The sequence below is a fragment of the Poecile atricapillus genome, chromosome 5, assembly GCF_030490865.1.
Source record: "Poecile atricapillus isolate bPoeAtr1 chromosome 5, bPoeAtr1.hap1, whole genome shotgun sequence".
NCBI classification, from domain to species: Eukaryota; Metazoa; Chordata; class Aves; order Passeriformes; family Paridae; genus Poecile; species Poecile atricapillus.
The window spans coordinates 38,539,546-38,562,735 of record NC_081253.1 but is presented as its reverse complement, the minus strand read 5'-3'; the positions used below and the strand labels follow the sequence as shown (position 1 = coordinate 38,562,735).

General features: G+C 43.6%; 1 protein-coding gene across 1 annotated transcript in view; it reads right to left on the bottom strand.

Moving 5' to 3' along the window:
* The window catches only part of IQCA1 (IQ motif containing with AAA domain 1), a 97,838-nt gene that overhangs the window by 62,803 nt on the left and 11,845 nt on the right, over positions 1–23,190 (bottom strand). Inside the window, exons 3-6 of the mRNA XM_058839899.1 lie at positions 20,793–20,906; positions 18,715–18,900; positions 17,924–17,995; positions 6,033–6,205 (exon numbers count right to left, since the gene is read on the bottom strand). Of these exons, the coding sequence (XP_058695882.1) occupies positions 6,033–6,205; positions 17,924–17,995; positions 18,715–18,900; positions 20,793–20,906 (545 nt within the window). The remainder of the gene's footprint in view (positions 1–6,032; positions 6,206–17,923; positions 17,996–18,714; positions 18,901–20,792; positions 20,907–23,190) is intronic.

Genomic DNA, 23,190 nt, shown 5'->3' with positions numbered 1-23,190 from the left:
CAGAAAACAGAGGTGAAACTACTGATAGAAAAGCTCCCCAGACATTGCCTCTGCTAATAATGCTTCTTCACATTTGCAGGAAGACCAAGTGTTTGGGCAGAGAACACCCAAGGCTGTGCCATCCTCTTTCAGATCTTCATTTCCATAACTCAGAGCTTGTCTTCACTCTCCTGAGGAGAGCTAGAAGATTTGGATAAGAGACATAACCCTGCAGAGGGATTCAGAAGGAGAATCAACTTGTTCTGTGCTATTCCCAGAAGAATTTGGTTTGTGTAAACTGCACAAAGTACATGTGGGTAAGGGAAGATATATTCAACTCCATGTGAGGACAGGAAAAAATATGGTGCAGGTACAGATCCCTTTCTAATTTAGTTCAGCTCATCCTCATCTGCTGGAATTAGCAGACAACCACTTATTTATCCCCATATCCTGATTTTTACCACAAGCTCACAGCTGATCCTAGCTGGTAACTTCTGCTCCCGAGTGTAATGTCACGTGCAAGTGGTTTGTGAGTGTGTGACAATCCCTTAATGATGACAGGGAAAACAAGTAATGACAGTTTCCATTAAGTAAAAAGAGAATGGTTCTTCACCCATCTGCAGATGGCTCCTGTGGGCAGAAACTCCTCTCTGTGCTGAATATCAAGTGCCAAATACCAAAGAGGCATTTTTTGGATAGGCTCCTACAGCAGGAATGCCCCTACAGGAGTGGCAGAGCAGAAGGGAATGGTTTTTCCAGACTAACAGGACACTGTATGGAAGAAGGCCTGTGATCAGGGGGCTGGTGATGTCTCTGGTTGTGTTCCAAGGATCTTCAGGCTGCTGCTTGCTCTTGGACAACTGTCTGCTGGAGTAGCTCACGGCTCCAAACCTGCCTTTGAAGCAATGTTCCCATCAGCTGTTCCATGAGTGGCTGCCACATTGTGTGGAGGCTGCAATCCACGCTCTGGGCAGCTTGGGGAGCACTGCTGGCAGGTTGAGGTGAGCCAGATGGGGCAGGAAAGCAACGCGAGCCCGGATGGATTCGGACACGATTCCTCTGAACCAGAGCGAAGGGGGTGCTGCTGCTGGCACTGCTGAGGTGCCATCCCTCTCTGTCCTGTTGGCCAGGCTTCACTGCTGAGGGATTGCCTGGCAGCTTCACCACGGACTCCAGAAAAAGCAGAGTGGAGGGTGTGTGAAACGTGATACGGGCAGTGCCTGACATGAATGAACGCTTCCCCTGTTCTGTGGGGATTCAATGCAAAAACCTCTCTCTCCATTCATCTCCCTCCTGCCTCCCCCTTCCCCATCTCCTGCTGCCCAGGGAGCCCCAGGAACAGGAGTATTGGCAGTAAACTCAGCTCCACAAAACAGGCTGGGGAAAGAAGGGAAACATAACACCATCACTTCCTATTTCTTTCTCTTTTCCTCTGCATCAAAGCCTGGGCTGGCTGTCAGGAATGTTCAAAATGAATAAATAAAGCACAGGAACCCCCCCTGCTTCGGGAGGAGTCTCATTCACTCACCATGAAGCTTGGCCAATTCCTTTTCTGCCAGTACTCAAGTCAGCAGGCAGAGCAAGAAGATCATTCAAAGCTAATCAGTAAAGTGTAAACCTATTATGAAAGCACATTTACCCCTCGCCGCCTCCTCCCTCCCGAAAGCCAATCCCCAAATCTGTGGGAATAACACATAGCCCCCATAAAAGTTGCTATTACTTAGATCCCCTGTTATTAGGTCAGCGATGCCACTGATGAAATGCTCCCCAGAGCTCCGAGCAGTGGTGGATAAATCCTGCAAGAAATTCATGGAGTAATTTGTTACAGCTCGAGGGCATGAGGCACATCACAGCAGAGCCCATGCATGAGGCTCTCCCCTGTGATTCTGGAGGCCATCTCTGGTAATAAAAACCTCATCTTGATTTCTCATCCTTTGTATTGATTTCTGTCAGAAAAGACTTGCCTTAGACAAAGATACTGCTGTATTTCTCTGGATAATAAAGGGATCCTTCTCCCCTTTTCTGCCCATCCCTTTTTGAAATTCATTTTAGGGATGACTTGTTATTTGGGAACTGGTTTATTCACAGTGGGTAAAGAGTTGAGAAGAGAACAACTGGCTTTGCATATTCAGTGCAAAAACCTAAATGTGAAATGACAGAAAAATGGGTTTGGTTTGGAACAGTGAAGGAAATTGAAGGTAAAACCCCAGCTCTGCTGTATCTTAATATGAAACTCTGTTATTAATTGAACGGATGGAATGTGTGGGACTCAAATGATTATCATCCAGACTCAGATCTATATAATCACAGCAATTGCTAATTTTGGATCATTTGTATTCCCGCTCTTGGAAAAAAAAATAAAAAAATAAAAGAAGGGCAGGTCTGTAGGTAAACTGCATGATGATTCTTCACAAAGCTTTCCAAACCAATTATCTTTATTTTCTACTATGGCTGGACAAGGCCACATGGAAATCTGGAAGGCTTTTTGGGAATAATTTGCAAGCCAAAAAAGAGCAGCTCCACAGAAGTCAACCCAGGTAAACTGAAGTATGGATGGTAAGGCTGAAAAATGCAATTACATCAAAATTATTTTATCTTCTCTGCAGCAGGGCTGATATAAGCAACTGGAACAATTTCATTTAGCCTGTTCCTTTGGGTTTTGCTTTCCTTGGCTTTTATATAACCTCTGTTCCTAAGAAACTGGTTTGGGTCTTGAAATGACTGAAGCTGTTCCCTTGTGCAATGAAAACGATAAATATTTACAGCAGTTCTTACAAGCTGAGAAATTTAATATGTGCTCATTGCTTTTGTAATCTAAGAGTAGCTGTGCTGAAAGACAATACCTGCTAATTGTATTTTTTATCACAGTCTTTTCAGAGGGAAGGATAAAATATGGAAGTTTGGGTTTATTTTCTACTCCACACAGCAAAATTTATTCAAAATAATCTTTGTTCCCCTTTATCTGTTTATTTAATAGACTATGGAAAATGGTAAACTGTCAAAAAACCTAGCTGAAGAATAATTTATAAGCTACATTTAGCTGTTGATCTCGCAGACTGGCTTAGGGGAGAGCCAAAATATATCCTGGCAGGTAATAATTAATGCAAACCCTGACACTTCAGGCCTGGCCCTCTGTTGAGCAGGACACAGCTCCCAGTTCTCTGGCAGGAAAGCCTGGCTCTGCAGAACACACACACACACACTCCCCTTGTGGAGAAATACAGTGATTTTTTTTGTTGTTTTTAAACCTATTTTGGATGTGTCTGTGGGGAAAGTGATTGTGGTCACTTAGAGTCCTGCTGTGAGGAGCAGGACTGCGGGCAGCTCGCTCTGATTCCTCTCAGCTCCGTAAATCACCGCCTCACTCAGCCAGATTCAAATGACCTCCAGCACTGGGCCATGTCCAGCCTGTGCTGGAGCTGATGGCAGCTCTCCCACTGCCTTCACTGGGGGCAGAATTTCATCTGCTAAATCACCAAAAGAGCTTTTATCAATGAGAGCTGTCTGCTCTTGGCTGAACCGTGCACTACTGATTTTTTAGGGATCATGACAGATAGTTCAGTTAAAAGAAGAGAGTAACAGGGAGTATGATGGGGCTTGGAGCAACAAGGCTTAATGGAAACTGTCCCTGCCCGTGGCAGGGGTTGGAATGAGATGAGCTTTAAGGTCCCTTCCAGCCCAAACCTTTCTGGGCTTCTCTGGTCAAACACTGACTGCAACAAGTGTGCAACAAGCTGTCCCTCTGTCACCAGCAATGACCCTGCTCTCAGGCAGACCACAGAACTGCCTGAGGCAATGTGACACACTGCAGAATAGCAGTTTTAAGCCTAATCAGACCATTTTGATAGCAAATGGTTAAAGTGGTTAAAATACAGTATTGTTTCAGATGGGTGGGTTATTGTATGAGTACTCCCAAAGAAGGGAGCTGTTTTCTCACCCTGTCTCAAATGCAGCAGAGCAAGCCTGACTCGAGGCTTATCTCTAAGCACCCTGTGGGTGTATCTTAGTCTCATCTAAAATAATCCCTTGCTCAGGATTATCCATAAAGCCATCCAAGATCAGTTAATGTGGTGCTTATATTCCAACATCTGCTTTAATCTTTGTTAATTTTCAAATCTAGATGAGATTCAAGACTACTGAACCTGACTAGGCAGACCAGAACAAGGTAGCTGAGGATGCCTTATAGCTTGTTTAATCAGGTTATGCTGATGGTGTCTTGAGTCTCACCTAAAGCTGAGATACAAACATAGCAAGGAAGTCCCATTCCACTTGTAAGGGCTACAAAAAGAAAGCTCAGCACTTTACATTCCACCTTAGACAGGTACATGGGACTGAGGGCTCCCCTGCATTAGGCAGCAGGAGTTTTGATGAACTGCCCTCTCAGCCATCCCTCTCCACCTCCCTCCACTGAACCGTGGCTTCAGCTTCCTCAAATGATCCTTTGGATAGGTTAGGCTGCTGGTTGGCTCTGCTGTTAAGCGTCTCTGTGGACCAGATTTAACTTTTAATAGTGTCTCATAATGTCTTTAAAGAGGTTTATGGCTCAGCCTGGTTCTCTGGGAGATTGCCTGTTCCCTGCTAATCTGCTACAGAAACATTGCCATTGGTTCCTGCAGTATTTCAGGGAGTTCTCCCCCAGCTCCACAGCCAAGTTAATTGGACACGATTGACCTATGGTGGAGAATGACTATTAGGTGAGGAATATTAAGCAAAGGGAATAAGATCTTTCTGTAGCTCAGAACATGCTGGGAGCTGTGGGGAATGGCAGGAAATGGCAGCTCAAGGAGTGAGCAGAGCAGGCCCTGGGAGAGGGTTGATTTAGGGAATGGGAAAGTGCTCTGCAATAACTGAGGTTTGTAAAACCAGCAGCTCTTTCTAAAGGAGAGTAAAATATGCTGGAGTCTTGACAGTCTGTAAGAGGCAAAAGTACGAGAGAGAAGAGCAATAGGTTGTGGTAGACCAGTGAGTTCTGTTTTTGATCATTCTTTCTTTTTTAACAAACACTTCACTGTAGCACAGCTGCCCAAACCTGACTGAAGGAGTCAAGGAACAAACAGGGCAGGATTTCAGCAGAATGCATTTGTGTTTCCAGCTGGAAACTCACGCTGAAGGCAAGTCCAGTACCCTGAGCAAACACTGAAAGATTAATGGCCATGACACTGGTCCACAAGACAAATACGAGCCCTGTAACATCACTGAGCAGCTCAAGACACAAAAACAGTTTGCAGAGCAAACGAAACCTTGCTGCCAACTCCTGGAAGTTTTGGTTGCTGCTTCCCAATTTACTTTTACACACTAATCCTCTAGATGGGGTAAATCCCATAAAATTATAAAAGCTGCCTATATTCCTTAGGACAAGGGTTTTCAGTGTCAGAACTGCCAGTCTCAAAACTTCTTTGGCTGAAGTAAACTTCCTGAGAGAAGCAGAGGTGTCAGCACTGGGTTTAAAAGTGTGTAAGTATGTGCTTAACTCTACTGAGACGTGAAGTTTCACTGAGATCAGCAGCACTGCTCGAGTAAAGTTACATTTGGAGGAGTGCCTTGAAGGTCAGGCCTCAAGAACAAAAGTGCTTCAGATTCATGTGGGCTGCTGGATAATACCAGCAGCAGGATGGCAGCCCCAGTGACGTGATGTGATTTGCTATGGCAAATAATGGTACTTCCATCTCATGGAAGAGTGAGTTCTCTCTCTTAAACCTTATCTATTCAGACAGGGAGAAAAGTCCCTGCTCCTGAAGTTGAGAGTGTGCTGCTTATAATTCCAAAGACTGAGCCCAAGGTAATGTGCAAAGTGAAGGTGTCCCACTCAAATGTGTGTGGGGCTGATCCCCAGCCAGGGACTGCAGTAGCACCTCTGACCCCTGCCAGGAGCAATGCCTGCTCTGCTCCCCCCAGTCAGGAATCCTCCAGCTCAGGATTTGGGCTTTGCAGAACTCACTCCTCCTCTGGGACTGGCACCACTGCCTTAAAGATGGATTTTGCAGTTTATAGGAACTCAAAATCAGGCTCTTTGAGGCAAATGGACTGATTAAGGGGTAAGTGTTTCTGCTCACCGGCACTCGAGGAAGCACTGGGTGATCTGGTCCTGGAGGGTTTCCTTGATGTGGGGCCCCTCTGTTTTCCTCAGCTCTGGCCTGAAGTCTAAGTCCTCTCTTTCCTGGACTTCACCTTGCAGAACATTTGCTTTCTGCAAACTGCTTATTGCCTCCAATTCAGGAGGCAGGCTCTGAAAACAAGAGGAGAAAATAAAAAGCATGAATGAAAAGAAACTTAATATTTACTGGAATGCCAGGTTGACAGTGAATCTGAGCTTAAGCCTTAATTTACTTGCAGGAAGCCAGGAAAAAAACACAAACCCCTGTGCTCATAAAGAGTGCCTGGATGCACACAATGGCCTATTGTTGCTATTTCAGCATTAATTAACAACATTGCAATGCACAAAAACAACCTTTGCAGCGTGGGATCCCAGCATCTCAATGAGACAGGTGAGAAAGCTGCTGTTCTGCAAATGCCAGCTTTATCCATGTCAGAAGGGTGCCAGAGAATTTTTTAATTGAATTTTCAAATGTCTGGACTTCCCATTGATGCTTTTTAATTAGCCAGTATTGTTTTTAATTTGTGCACTGAAATTTTTATATGCACTGCTTGGTCAGTGGTTTCCTGGTATTTTGTTGCAGCTGGTCAGATTCCTTTAGGAAATCAACTTCCCTTGAGGAGCAACAACAACAAAAAGGAATAAACACCCAAAAACAATATAACAAAAATCACAGCTCCCAAAGTTTCCCATGATTTGATAACCTTGGAAAGAAGGGCTTCTCAGCCAGTTTCAAGTCTTAGAATAATTTCTACTCTGTGATTGATTTTACATATGTAGTGTGAGGGAGAAAAAATGAAAGTCTTTCTGGTATTCAAATACAGAAGCATGAAAAAACCCAACTGTGTGGGTGGGCTGCAACTTTGTGTTTTTCATTTTGCAATCATTGATAAAGTTATGATGGTCCCAGTGTTTTATGAGATATTGCTACCTTGTAAATGTAGAAAAAAAATCTATTTTAAAATTAACTTGTGAACTAGATTTGTGGTTTTAGGTTGTGGTTTAAGCTTTTTTTTTTTTTTTTAAATTCTAGAACAATTTATATTTTTTTCATGCACTTGAGAATTATTAGTCATATTGTCTGATGGTGTATGGCAAATTAAAGGAAAAGAGGAGAAAATACAACAATCTGGTTTTGTTCTATGATTTTATTACTTTTCAAAGTTATTGACTGAGATAGGTGGCAGCATATGTGAACAAAAGCTTGGTTTGCATAAAAAAAAACCTAATGTAATTTTGTTCTGGCCCTATGCTCAGAGCATATAAAAGTTGTCCTTAACTGGCACATCTCAGACTAATTCAGTAATGCATTCTTCTTGCTCTGGTGATGTATTTTCTGGTGTGCTCCAAGTCCTAATTCCAGAGGCCTCCCGTGAAGACAAAAAGCTCTGTCAAAGCTTTGGCCAGCTCATATTTAAGATCTGCTATTCCCTGTTTTTCCATGCTTCCACCAGGTTCCAAAAATCACTAATAAGTGCCAAGCAAATTGGGTTTCAGCGAGCACCCAGAGGGATCCCACAGTGTCCAAAGCAAGCACAGAGGCCCCATTCAGGAAAGCAATTTACTGCCTCCCCTGCATCTGGGATGTGTGACTCACACTGTGCTGCAGGAATCGGTCAAGGCCACCAGGGAGAAAATATTCAGGAGGAAATAAGAGCAGCAGTGTGGTTTTGAAAGGTGGCTGCACATGTTCCCTTCCTGAATATGTGACCCCAAGCGCTGCCTTTTACCCTGAGATGTTACCTTTGCTCAATTCCCAGTTTTCAGGGAAGTCAAGTGTTTCCAATCTTCCCCCTCACCAGCACCTATTTATAAGTACAACACAGCTACTATTAACAGTGTTTATTTGTGTTTCACCATTGTCTGCCTTGCTGATGTTAAATGAAGCCCAGGACAGCCAGATGTGATGCTGCTCTCTCAGGGGCTGCTTTGGAAAACCAGAGGAGCCCAGAGAGAAAACAGGGCCTGTTTTCTAGACTGAGATCCAAAACCAGCTCCTCTATTTGTGTCCCTACAGCAATCCCCAGGGGATTCCTGAGAAATTCCCATCAGATGGGCATGAGGATACCTGCAGCTTTAGGGAGGCTCACCTGTGGCTGATGGAGAGAGAGAAAGGCTCCTCTCCAGCACAGCCTGAACATTTAAAGGTGAAATGTGAGCAGTTTATTGGTGCTGGGAAGTTTATTGAACTGCTGGGTGCATCATCCCTCCCTCCTTCTGCTCAGGCTCTGGCACTCACCTGACCCCGCACAAGCCAGTTCAGCTCCCTAAAAAAGTGGAAAATCATCTATTTTGTCTTTTCCTCTCCTCCCACCTCCTCAAGTTACTCATTTCCCACTGGAAAGAGGTGGATCAGCCAGCCAAGGAGCAGCTGAGGGCTGGTGCCACAGCAAGGGGAATGGTGGACAGTGGGACCAGACCAACGTGGGAGCACCAGCACAGGCAGCAGAGCCTTCCCTGCCATGCCAGAACCTTTGGAGCTCCTCTGAGCTGTTCTCCACCGCATCTTGAGGGAGCCTTGGATGAGCAGCTCCTCCCACTGTGAATTTATTCAGCCTCCCTTTCACCAGTCCCAGGTGAGGTGAGAGCTGTGTAAACTGGCAGGGAGGTGCCAGTGTAAGATCAGGAGATTCTTATCTCAAAAAGAGATTTCCTACAGCCCATATCTCTCCTTGAGCCCAGAGTCATGAAGCTGCTGTGGACACAATCCAGGCAGCCCTGAACCAGCTGGCTCAGATAACCACGAGGCCATGGGATATGTGCTGCTTGGCAAGACCCAGCCGAGCCCTGAGTAAATATTTGTGCAGCTCCCTGTCTGAGCACCATTCAGTTATCAATACATCTCCTAACAGGAGTTTATGAGCTGTACTCAGCACCAAGGCTCAAGTACAGACATAAACCTGCAGAACAGCTTATGAGAAGCTCTGTTGTATTTACTCTTTGTAATTTTTTTTATATTTTCTTTTCCAGAGTCTGTTTTACTACAAGAAAAGAGAAGAAATGAGAATTACATCTAGGACGAGACTCCAGCCATTCACCTTCAATATTTCCCTAAAGAAAGGCATCAAAGAGAACAGGGCAAGTTGCTAAGGCTGTATTCTCCTCCTGGTTTCTTGTTTGGCAGCAACGCGCTCCAGCTGCAGTGGGCGAGGGGTGCAGGAGATGAAGAGCACAGCTGGCTGTGATAAATGAGGCCTGAAGGAGCATCTGGCTAATGTGGAACAGACACAGCGTGCCCTGTTCATGGGGGAAGAGCAGGAGGCCAGCACGTGGCAGGAACGTAAGGCTGGCTCCTGTTCTGGGAGAGGAGAAGGAGGAGAAAAGCGCTGCCTGGCAGCCAGGACGTCACACCACGGGCACTTGATTGTTAAATAAAACAGCACAGGTGAATGTACAGCTGGCTTGACTTTCTGCTCTGTCACTTTGAAGTCAATGCAGTCATGTAAACATAAATGAATGGACTTGAGAAAAACAAGGATGAGGACACATCAAAAGAATTGATGTGTACGTGGGATAACAAGTGAAATATGGATTATCTTAAAAACAGCTTCCTTGGACTATAAGAACAGATCCAAGTGTGTGGATACTCAAGGAAGTGAATTAATTGATAAAGTAGGGAGGGAATAAGAAGATGAAGTAGACAAAACTAAATGTGGAAGGGAATTTAGCAACATAACCTAAATATAGATACTGGAGCAGCAGGAGCTGCTGAAGAGATGTAACAAGATGTCCAGAGGATGGAACTGTTCTCTACCATTTGTCAAGAATTTTCATAGAAAATGCTTTTCTTCTGTTGACTAAATGATGTTATAAAATGTTTTAGACTATTAAAACATTTGAAAAAAATAAAATAAGCTATGAATAGCATAGGTGATTCCTTCCAGCTTTGCAGCTGAAGAAAGCTGCTCTGTTAAACTTGTTTTATTTTGTCCACAGTGTTCTTGACCTAATCACAGAAGTATGTGTCACCCTAAACCTCACCAGCTTCAGAGTTTAACACATTCCTAACCCTGTCTCAGGAATGAGGAACTGCACAACCTTGTGTTTATCTTCAGGTGCTCTTGGGCCTTCAGAAGGAGACAAAAGGAGACAGAATCTCTCCAACAGCCCTGCTGGAGGTTCTGTTCTCTTGTCAGGGAGCAGAACTCAGAAGAAAATGGGTCTAAAAAAGCTTTGGCCATCTGAAGATGCAAGAGGGAATAGGAAGTAAAATGGCTTGAGGGTGCCAAGAGAGAGGATGAATTCCAACAGCTCCAGCAGGAATGCTTCCCTGCTGGCCAGCCTACGCCTTACAGAACCATGGAAGAGCTTTCCATGTTTCCACATGGCTTTTGTGGAGCTCTGAGGTTATCCTGAGTGTGCTTCCATAGCCCTCTAATGTGCATGGAGGGAAGACAAAAGCCAATTTATTTCTAACATCCCTTCTCTCAGCGCCTCTAATGTTCCTGCTTCTGAATCAAAGGGAGGCATTCTCCAGGAAGATGCTAATAAATAGCTTTTCCTTAGGGGAGGAAGCATTTTCCCATCTTTAAGAAATTTCTCTGGCCATGTGAAATTCAAATTTGTTAACTTGCCCTACAAACCGCAACTCATTTAGAAACAAATTACAAATATTAGATGGAGACAGTGAACTTGATAATGCAATGCTGCCACATCAGTTGTAGAATAATGCATCTTAATGAAGGCTTCCCATGTGAATAAACCATTATATTTACAAGCTTTTCACAGTTAATGACCCAGAACTGGATAACGAAACTCACATTTTTAGTGTGGTCCTCTGTCAGCAAAAGTATACATATTAATAATTGATGTTGCTGTAAAAATAGGACATAATATGAAGATTCCCGAGTTTGTGGGAAAAATAGGACTACATGGTCCATTAACTTAAAAGGCTTATCTAATGTTTGATGGGCTTTGTCTTTAAAATCCTTGTTTAAATTAATAAGGCAAAATGGACATTTGTCTAAAAGAGAATTTTATTCCAACTCATCAGTCACCAGTGTGCTGATAAGATTCTTCTGTTCTGTTCTCTACTCATTCCCCAAAAGAATTTAGGTTTTAGGGAAGGGGACAATGCACCAGTAGAAGGGAGAAGACATTTCCTACATCTCCCAGGTAAGCCATGTGGGTGATAAGGGGACTGGAGAAGCTCCCATTTGGAGACAGGGTGAGGGAGTTGGGGATGTTCAGCCTGGAGAAGAGAAGGTTGTCTGGAAAGCTCAGAGCCCCTTCCAGTATCTGAAGGGGTTACAAGGAAGCTGGAGAGGGCCTGGAGTGACAGGACAAGGGGGAATGGCTTCAAACTGACAGAGAGTAGGTTTAGATTGGATGTCAGGAAGGAATTGTTCCCTGTGAGGATGCTGAGGTCCTGCACAGGGTGCCCAGAGCAGCTGCGGCTGCCCCTGGATCCCTGGAAGTGTCCAAGGCCAGGCTGGATGGGGCTTGGAGCAACCTGGGATAGTGGAAGGTGTCCCTGCCCATGGCAGGGGGTGGAGCTGGATGATCTTTAAAGCCCATTTCAACCAAAGCACTCCAGGATTCCATGAAACTCCGTCCATTTTCCCTTCCCAAGTCGGGACTTTGATGGCTGGGATCCCTTTCCTGGCTGGAAAGCCCAGCCCTAGTGCCAGTTCAGCTCCCCAGCAGAGCCTTTATTGTTCATTATAAAGCACTTGGAGGTTGTGTGCAGGCTGGCTGAGCACACTCAGGGCTGCTCTTCCTCACAGAGGAGGAGGAGGAGGCCCTGCTGTGGAACTAACTGCTCCTCAATTGTTCCATTAGGAGGGAAAGAGACTTGGTGGCAGTGAAATAAATACATTTCATTTCACTCCACGTCGGAAAGCTAACGTCCCTATTATGCCTGAGAGGTAGATTTACTGCAGCTTTTACTGCTGGATACTTAATTTAGGACAGCTTCTTGTCGTAGGCCTGGAAGAGCAGAGCTGAAGCACATGCTCTGTGGTTTTATGGGGCTTCAGGAAATGTTCTGCCACAGCCAGGATTGCCCATAATTGTAAGATTTCAAAAGATGGACCGGTTGTGCAGCATTTTTTTTTTCCCCAGTACCTTTACAATTTGCTTCTCTGGGGGAGAAGCTTTATTTCCAAATATTTTTCAAGGAAGTAACTGTAACAGTCACTTATTTTAACCAGCAGTGAAAGTGAAATGATTTTTTTGGTACATTTAGATTACACAGGCACGTAGACTAAACTAATTTATTATCAGAGCAGCTGGGGTCTCATTCTTTACTTACAACTATTATTCTTCAGGTGGAAGGTGTCCCTGCCCATGGCAAGGGGGGGAATGAGATCATCTTTAAGGTCTCTTCCAACCCAAATCATTCTGTGATTCTATGATACGATTCCACTGTGATCCAAACTGCATTTAAAAGTTTGCTATAGGGTTGATCTATGTCCTTGCTTTATTTCCTCAATATAATTTGTCTGGAAGAATAGATTTTAAACAGGTTTCTTATCTTGTGAATCATAAAATCATGGAATGGTTTGGGTTGGAAGCACCTTAAAGCCCATCCAGTTCCAACCCCCCAAATGATAATTGTATTAATAGAGGTTCCACTGTACACAAATGGTGATAGCCACATCAATTATATGGCTGAATTCCTAAATTAGGCACAAAAAAAAAAAAAAAAAGGAACAAGTAAGCAAAATATATTGCATTCATTAAAGCTTCCCTACTCTCTGACTCACTCCAATGGCTTTGCCAATTAAAGTAATTGTCATATGCATTCAAACAAAGCATTTGTAGTAGGAGGCCCTGTTGAAAAACTACTGAAAATGGTTGGTTTAGAGATTTATATAATATATCTTTAGAAATATATTTACATGTAACACCTTTTAGGAAGATAAAGAAAATCTGAAGTGGACAGGAGGTTTTACATTCAGGGCCAGATGAGTTTGTATAATTTTGGTTATGTTTATTTCTGACACGACACCTGGGCACGCTGTTAAACTTGGACTAAACATGGCAAGCGTGTTTTGGGCTCTGAAAGGCAGTGATTTCATTGTTAGTATGACTGCAGCCAATGGAAGCCAAATTATTTAGCATGCTTCTTTCTTCCCAGAGACTTTCTGTTTCAAAAACAAGCAGGCTTAAAATTTCTATTGAAAACAGGACAGATTACTTATCACTGCTGAGATGTGAAATAACAGAGGACTTTGTGCTGACATCCAGGCAAGCAAAAGTCATTTTAATCTTAAGCTTGGCAAAACCAGGCCTGATCTGCACCACCGCTGTAGCTGCCCACTTTCAAGAGCTGATGAAATATTTTAAATTTCATTTGATTGAGTCTGTAGTTTGTTAAATCCTGTATAATATTTATTTAGCCATAGTCTATAATGTTTACACAGAAAGCTATTCTTGGAAATGCTGATTTTATTTTTTTTTTAATTTTTTTTCTGACTGGATTAAATGAATTATATTTATCAGGAATTCAGAGAAGGAGGAATGTTTGGCAGACTGTTTTCTCAGATATAAATAAAGCGTTAACCAAGACAACATGCCTAAATTAGGGTATGTTTAAAAGAGGTAGGAAGGGGAGAACAGCTTTTTATTTAACACCATGCAGATCCTTTCATGTGAAAAGGATCATGAAATCATGGAATGGTTTGGGTTGAAAGGGATTTTAAAGCTCATCTTGTTTCATCCCCTGCCAGGGCAGGGACACCTTCCACTATTCCAGGTTGCTCCAAGCCCCATCCAGGCTGGCCCTGGGTGTGGAGGAAGGAAGGATGTTGGAAACACCACGTAAGAGAATCATAGAACAGCAGGAATTGCACCACTAACTCCTTGGGAAGGGCTGGAATTTCAGGAGAGAGCTGTGCAAGTGTAAACTCACAGCTGTGAGACCCTAACCCGGGGTTTGGCTTGTCCTGAAATATCTTGGAAGTCCGATATTCTGGGAGATGTGTTTTTCTGAGGACCTTTAGGAGAAGCAGAATCTGGTGTGGTGATGTGTGATGAGGAGAACCTGATGCTCCAGCAGGGAGCCACAGTGGCTGCACATGGCTCATGCATCCTGCTGAACTGTATCCATTTGAGAAAAAGGACATAAAGAACTAGGAGAATTTCTTCAGCTATGGAATGTTTACTTTTCTGAAGGGATGGGTTTCTGGATGTGCTGCTAGGATTGCAGTTCTGATGAAAATGGAAAGAGGGGCTGTTCTGGGTAAGCCCAGCTCAGGGAGAAGAGGCTTGGGGGAAAATGTATCAGAACACTGCAGGTGGAAAAAGGGACTTGTCATTCTGTATTCTTTTTTTCCTGGACTTCTCTAATTCCTGCTTAGCAGGTTTAGGGAGGGTAGTTTGATTTACTCTGGGTGGTGCAGAAACAACAGAATTCTTGGGAGGTTCAGTAACAACTTTTACTTGCCAATGTTGGAACATCCCGGCAAAATAAGGCACGTGGCAAACTTTAACTTCTCCAGGCACAACAGAGGACTTACCAAAGCAGTGGCTGGAATTGTTTGGTCTGGCTTCCAGAATACTTTGAGGAGAAGAACTGGACACAGCACTTGGAGCAGCCTCACCAGTGCCCATCACCTCCCTGCTCCTGCTGACCACATCAGTCCCGTGACAGGCCAGGTGTCCTTCGTGTTCTGTTGGTGTTCTGCTGGCTTCATGTTTTGTTCCTCTGGTCCCCAACATCCTCCTACCCTCTCATCAATCAGTCTGAGGGCAAACTGTTTATCCTAAAGTTTTAGGTTAAACCCAGCCTTTCCTCTTTCCAGCAGCCTGTGCTCTGAGATTAGAAGTATAACTTCCTGCAGGAGTGCCGAGCGTGGATTCAGGAGCAGGCTCGGGCTGTTCTGCGCTACCCTGAGACACAGCAGTTGCCAAAAGCCAGGTCACACACCCAGCTGCACTGAGCTCTGCAGCAAAATTAAACAGTCATAACCTCTGAACGGGGTTTTAGTGACAGGGAATCTATAAATGCCAGAAGAACAGAGCAGTTAAAAAACCTGGTGTGTTAAATTGAGCTGGGATGGTAAAACAGGGCAAGCAAGTGCAGGTTTGCTCAGACATCGTGTGTGTGTTTCCAGACAGCTCAGTGTGTTTTCTTGCCACGTCAGTGTGGTTTAAACACAACCCCGTGCCTGGAGCAGTGGTTCTGGTGGTTGTACTGGAGCTGGCAGTAAACAGCCCTGTGGCAGGGATGTGAGGAAGATCAGGAAGCAGCTCAGGATACAGTTATCAAGATGTATGTGCTCTTAGGAGGCTTGCTTCTCTTCACAAATTAAACTGGGACTGCAAAGTGTGATTTATCGGGGCTTTGGAGAATGTATGCTGAGGGAATCATGCTGTTTCTGCAATTAGGCTTTAATAAATAATAATAATAATGAGGTTTTACTTTTGAGCCAAGAAAAATCTCTCTGCCATAGGCTCGCTCTCCGTCATCAAGCTAAAGATGAAATAGAATCGAGTTCCAGAAAAGATACATAAATTTTTAGTAAAGCAAGTAGAGAGTAAAGAAAATAAAACTGAATTAAGCCAAAGGCTGGACAATTCTTGGGCTTGACACTTATTTTCCTATTTTTTAGGCCAACACAATTGAATTTTCCCAGAAATCTTTTACACAGAACTTCAAACGGATCAGCTCTTTGTGCAAAGCAGTCTTTGTCTGAAAGTAACACAGACATTTTTTTTTAAAAGCCCTAATTATAAGAAAAATTGTATTTATTGCAACAAAAGTCGAATCTCCTTTGGGATGGACTTGGAGTAATGGATGGTTGGGTCTTCTAATTTATCTAAGTCGTGCAGCATTAGAAAAGCAAATTCAACATATTTACACATGAAGATCTGTGGTCATTTTTTAGAGGGCTGACGTGATCATACATCAAAGGGACTTGACCTTTGGAGCTCCCTGCCTATCTATCAGTGGGAACCAATGTCTGCTTCCTTTGGAGACCAGGGAAGGGAATGCAGCATGGAAAGGGAAAGGGAATATAAAAACCCTGGAAAGATGAACCAATTTTTTAAAATTTTATTTAGAGTTATCAATTTTTCCCCCCACATCCTTTGATTATAAACTTGATAAAGAGCTATGAGTCAGAGTGCAGAGGAGCAAACATCAATTCTCTTGCTTTTAAATGGAGGTCAGGAACTGAATGCACTCGATGTGTTTGGTTTTAATTCCCTTCATCCCTCTGATAATATAGATTACATTATGCTCCCCATAAACCAGGCTGTTCACATCCCACTTACCAGTTACTCCCACACTGGCCACCATGAAATGAGGGCTTGGCTCTGAACCCTCAGATAACTGATGCCAGATTTAGATTTCCTTCCTAAGGACTCGACAGAAACATCATGGGATTTGACAGGAAGCAATCCCTTGTTCTGCAAAAGGTGCCATTTCCAACTAATTTTCAGTATATCCCAAGTATTCAGGTCTGCACTAATTAAAGTCTCTGGGAATTCTGTCTTAAACAGAGGCAGAATTGGCATCCAAGCTTCTGTTTAGCTGTTAGACACTAAAGGCAGTAATCCCTAAGGTGTAATCTGTATTTAACATGGCAAAGCTTAGGTAAATGTACATTTTCCTTCCTAAAGGTAAGGTATTAATGTCATTTTTAACTGATGTGAGATGTGTTCTCTAGGCACAATCAGTTTTTAGAACCCTATAAAGCAGCTAAGGGCAATTCCATTGCTGGGCAAGAAAATCCCCCAAACTGCCTGGGAAAAGCCAAAAGCATGTTTTAAATAAAAATTAAATTATTAGTTTATAAATAAATCACTTAAGAACTGTAGAACATGGAAGCATAAATAAACTTAACAAATGCAGAGCACTGCTGAATGTTTCTGTGATGTGCTGCTGCTTTACTAGAACTTTACTAGAACTTGGTACAAGGGCTGTGCTACTGCAGCTGGACTTGGGTGAGGCTTGACACCTCTTAGTGCCTCCAAAAACTTGGAGGGGGGCAAAAAAAAATTGTCAACAGTAAAGAATTGATCCTATTTTTTGGGTGTTTGTTGCAAGGAAGGGGGAGGGAGGAACAGAATTCTTGTGGAAAGGGTGCTTGAATTTTTTTCTTTCACCCCTGTGCAATTTAACTGACTGTGGGCAGCTGCTCACTTCCCTGTGCCCCTGCAGTGTGGTGCGAGGAAGATTTTGATTATTTTGATATGGACTTGAGAGAATATTGATGGATTAACATGCCAGTTCTTAGGTTTCTCTTCCCTCCTCTTGACATGCACAGGCAGTGGCTTGCAAAGGGGTGGGAGGAAGAGGATTTTGCTTCTCTAATTTAATTGAATATTAGGAAAAATTAACTATTTTACTCCACTGTAAGGGCTGTCAAGCATTGGAACAGGCTGCCCAGTTAAGTGGTAGAGTCACCATCCCTGGAAGTGTTCAAAAAATGTGTGGATGTGGCACCTGGGGACATGGGTTAGGGGTGGGTGTGACACTGCTGGGTCAATGCTTGGACTTGATGATTTTAGGGGCCTTTTCCAACCTCCATGAATTCTACTCCAGACATAAGGCAGCCCACCAGTCTTGAAATCACGACTCAAAAGCTGATTAATAAAATTTCCTTGCTGATCATGCCTAGGTCAAATTCCCTGGAACTCAGGGCAAATTCTCCACAGCCAGTTTCCACATCTGCCACACACATTGGAGAATGTATGGACAGCACAAACCCATTCAGCAGAAGACAAATTGTGCTACTCCTGTGCCATTTATCATTTCAGTTGAGTTCTGTATTCCTTGGAGACTCTTTTTAAAATAGGAGGAATCATAGAAATTAATTTCTCCTCTTGGGCTGAATTATGAAAGCCTGGAGAGCAAACAGAGTGTGGCATTTTATGTTCTTGAGGCACAGCCCCACTTACCATGCCCAGAAATATCATTTCCTCCTCCCTCAGCTTCTCTGTTTTCTTGCGCTGGCTGTACCCACGCCAGACCTGGATTGTAAACAAAACTCTAATGAGATAAATGGGCCTTGGTACAGCTTCCTTTTCTGGGGCAGACACAGGGAAAAACAAATAGAGGAAGGAAAGGCACAATATACAATTGAAACTATTGCTTTTTAACAGGTTGCCATCTGCTATGTATATATTTTTTTAAACAAATTCGGAGGTTTGTTATCCCCTCATGCTGCTCTAGGTGGCTTCTAAGAACTGTCACTGCTTCATGAAGGTTAGACATAAGATTTAGGCTGAGCTCCTGCTCTCATCAGGCTGAGTTGTCTGAATTATTCATGTGTAAGAACTCTTTGTGGAATTTAGCACTGAACCTCCCTCTGTCCTTTTTTCTAGATATGGAATGAACTCTTCCCCTGGAGATCACAGAAAAAGGCATGAATTCAGAGATGCACTGAATTCCAAGGGGAGGCCAGAAAGAGCAACTGAGGTCATAAAAATCAGAATGGAAAAACAACTTGTAAGTTATAAAGTCATCCTGCATTGCCAGTGCAGGACTGGTTCCATTGATCTTACATTTAAGGTCCTGTCTCATTTTTTAAAGTGGTTTCAGTGATGTATTTCATCTTGCTGGACACCCTAAAAAGGATCATTTCAGAAAGCTTCCCATCCTGTGAGCTGTGTTTCTGTCTACAGCTGCTCTCCCAACCAAAACATTGTCATTTGGCTTTGCTAGAACTGTTGCTACACAAGAAACTCACCTTTTGAATGCAAGTGGCAGCATCATCTGGATTTTTGCCCATCTCTTGCTCCTCTTTTTTACTTTGTCTTTTCTCTTCAAGGTAAATTCTCCTCATGAAGGCTGCTCGAGCGCGGCCCTGGCGAGCCCGTTCTGCCACCTGGATCACTTTAATGCCCTCCTCAAGTGTCATGGCTGTGACAGCTTCCTTCAACAGCACAGACAAAATAAAAAAGGAATGAACAAAGGAAAGTTATGTTCTGTTAATTGCATGCCTCGGTTAGAAAATGACATCTTAGGAAACAAAGAGCAGAGATTCCTGTTGATGTGTGATGAAGAAAACCTGCTTTGCTGGGAAGCCACAGTGACTCACGCAGCCCTGCTGAATTTGATCCACTTGAGCAAAAAGACACAACCATGGGGCTTTGTCCCTCGAAAAGGAGAATTTCTTAGGCTGTGGAATGTTTTCCTTTCCTTTTCTGAAGGGAAGGCTTCTGGAGGTGCTGCTGGGATCACAGTTCCTTCGATGGAAATGGAAGGAGGGGCTGTTCTGAGTCAGAGGGGAAAAATGGATCAGAACAGAAGGGACTCCCCCTTCTCATTCCTGACAGCCCTCATGCTCCCCATGGAAAAGCTGAGTTAGTGTCCTTTCTTGATGGTCATCTCCCAGCTGGAGGCAGCTCATATTTAATTATTATATACACAGTGTGTGGCACTTACTTTCAGCAGGGCTTTCTAGGACAGGATTACTTAGGATAGGTTTCCTGAACAGAATCACACAAACGCTGTGCAGAGCAGATTGCTGAGATGAACTCCACTGGTTTTGATTTATGTTGGACTGCTCCTAACAGCACTGCCACAGACACTGGAGAATTCCAGTTGGTTACACAGCAGCCAGGATTTCCTGAGAGGATGAGGTGCAGAAGTGCTGACAACCCTGCAGCAACCCCAGTGGTGAGTGAGCTGGAAGTGCAGCACAGGGCACTGGGTGAGGTTATTTTATTGCTCTTTACTGAATCCTCTGGCTCCCTGTAGCAGCCTGGCAAGGGACAGCTGGACCCTGCCAGATCCTGGTGCTCTGGCTGAGCTGGCTGCTCACTGGACAACCTCATCCCTAATGGATGCCCCTCTGGAAAGCAGCAAGAGCAGAACTCTGGGAAACAAAAAGGCTCCAGGATAAACTGTGCTGACACAGGATCTCCCCAGAGCAATGTCAGGCGAGTAGAAGAGCAGAGAACTCACCCAGAGCTGTCCTGTGGAGGAGCAGGGGAGCGCTGCAGCTGCCCAGCAAAACCTCAAGCAGGGAAGTCTGTGCTCTGTCTCTGCAGTCTGCCTCGGGCTGTTTCCATCCCTGTGGACTTCCCCTCTGTTATTTTGTGGGATCAACAGGCACAGTCCCTGCTGGAGAGCTCAGGGCAGCGGTGTGACTGAGTGGGCCATCAACACTGTCTCTTATGGCTACAACATCCATGAATCCAAGTCATCCAGGCATGTAGGCACAGTTCTTTACTTGCAGGGGTCAACATGCCACTCCCAAAAGGTCAAAAGTATATCAAATCCAGAGCAGCCTTCACTGCAGCGCTCCTGTACTCGTCTGTAATGACTTTTGCTCTGCCAAAACTCAGTTTTCTGCTCCTCCCAGCAGCTGCAGCTCTGGAGCTGCACAGGGGAAACGGCACTCATTGTTCAGAGGTTATAAACAAATGAATGCCAACAGTTGTGCTGACCTGAACTCCGAGTTCTGCCTGCTCCAGTGGAGAGTCCTGGGCCAGGACAGCTTGGTTTCAGTAGGACTAATTAGATGATGAGGGTTAGTTAGACAAATAAAACACTGAGTTGGCCAAAGTGCTGCTCTTTCTGACACTCTCACACACAGAAGGCAGAGTAGAATAATCTCAGTCTTACCCAGACTTGAGATGTGACTGGATATTGTTTGACAGGGAAATCTAAGGTTTCTTTCTGCTCATGCCTTATCTGTAAACACACTTTTACTTCCTCACTGCTGTAAAAGCCCTTCTCACTTCAGTGTCTCGTGTTCAGACACATGCAGCTGAAAACTAAACAAATCAAATACGATACACAGGTATGGGGCACATTTACCTGCTCTAGCAAACCAGCATTCAGCAAAATCTCATGCAGGTATTTCTCCCTCTCCTGCAGGATTCTTAGGTTTTCTTTCACAAAATACTTTGGGATGGGTATTTCTATGTCTTCCTGGAAGAAGAAAATCATGAGATGCTTTTTAGGACTGTATTTAAATCACACCACTGATTAACTGAACACCTTTACAAAGCGATAAAATAAGGGCAGAGGTGGTTGAATATTTTTTGAGTATTGGGGAATTTGACCTTTGTAACAGCTGCTGTTACTTTTCAATTACTTTAGGCCTAATTCAACAAAAACAAATAAATCAACCCAGTTTGTGAACCATGTGAGCCCAGAAATCTTTCTTCTTATAATGGCTCAATTATATTATCAAATTGCTAAAATATTTGGCAGGGTTGCTAGAAATTTAAACATGATTTCCACAAAGCTGAATACCTTTGGTTGTGTGATCATCCCACTTCTTGTTTTAATCAACATGAAAAATAGATCTGTTCTCTTGCCATTTTTTTTTTACCATTATAAGGAACCAGAGCACAATTCTCGGGTTTTTTATAGGTATTTTGAGCTGTAGACAAACTGTCTCCCTGTGACTGTGGTATCTCAGACACTTCTTGAAATCAGACATGACCAGAAGTGCCTGTCTTTACTAATTTCTGTAATTAAAAATATGTAACTGATTGACATTTCTCCCAGTTTTATTCCCCATTCTCTCAGCTGCACACTTAGGGACATCCCTACCATGACACCACAAGAAAGCTTCCAAGTCAGGCTGTGCTTATATGACTTTATCAGTGCAGAGGTCTGGTCTGATAAAGTTTCTAAACATTTATCTTGCTAAGCTCCCTGTTTGCACCTTCCAACAACCCTTGGTAGCTGATGGAAATGATTACATGCTGTACTCTGAGTGCAAATCACTCTGGGTGGATTAAAATCTGGAGGGATAAGAAATCAAGGGGTTTGTCTGGACACCCTCCTGTAGGATGAGAGGATTTTTAGGCTGCCAGGGAGCAGAGTCAGTGTAGGAGTATCTCTGATGTCTCACCTGGCCTTTAATTCCAAAATTGTGACTTTTACTGACTGGAAAAGAGATCAAAGCTCCAGTGCCAGGGCTGGAAGGGGTGGGGAGCCTCCTTCTCTTCATAATCTCTTTCTGGGGCCCAGCACTGAAAAATCAGGCTTGAGATGTTTAACCTCAAGTCAAATTTGTGCCTTTTTAGCCACTCCCAGCCCCACAAGAGATTTATGGATCCAAATACCTTCACAATTACCCCAGGAAATGGAGTGAGTGGATGTTGGAAGGCAACTGCACAAAAACATGAGGTACAGAACTGGAGACATAGGAAAGCTTAGCCTTGCAATGACATAGTACAAAATAGGCAGAATCATCCCAATAAGATACAAAATGTTGTGTCCTCTGCCTTCAATCCTGCAGGATTTTAGCACTGATTATAAAGGGAAAGGAATGACTGGAGTTATCCATTCTGGGCAAATCCTTTGAGAAACAGGAGTTATTTGTCCAGTAATTTTGTTCTGTTATCAAGAATATTTTAATATTTTATTTAAAAGAACACCCCATTAATCTATATTCTTATCTAGTATGGAAAATTTTTTCTTTGAAAAAACCTGAAATCTCCTCAGTGATTGATTTCTTTTGTGGTAGGTAGGTATGTTAGGCCTTCTTAAAATTAAGGTGTGGTGCAGGAATTTGAATTTATGCTTGCTTTTGAGGAGATGTCAGGCATGACTTCTCAGACTTGCCAACCTTTTGCTGCAGATGGATTTACTGCTGAGTCATGAAAACAGCAGTGCTAGGGATTTCAAAATATGATTTGAAGGATTGTTTTCCCTGTGAGATGTGTTTATACTCTCAGTTTAAAAGAGTGATTAACGTTGACGGTAAAGGGCTGGTGGAAATCCCTGGCAATTCCTATGCTAAATTTGCAGATGTGCAGTGGCAAACAGAAACACGTTTGCAGATCTCAGAATGATGCTATAATGATATCAGGCAATTGATCTCGGAGCTGGGATCCTAAAAAACAGCAGGAATTCCAGCTGGTTTTAGCAAAGCAGCGGTACCTGAATGTGACAATAGATGGAGCTGTCTGCGAGAGAAGCGACAACCTTTGCCAGCTCATTTTCTTCTTTTTAATTTGCTTTTAAAGCACAGCTTCCACACTTTGCCTCATTGTCATACTCACCGTGAGGATTTCACCGTGCTGAAGGGCAGGCTGCAGAGGACTCTACTTTACTTATCAGTGGCCCATTTTCTATCCCACCCCACATTAAAATCTGGCAGAGTCAAGCTCCTGACACGTAACAGCAAAGCTGTCAAGTTATGACTGACAAGAGAGTAGGTTTAGATGGGATATTGGGAAGGAATTGTTCCCTGGGA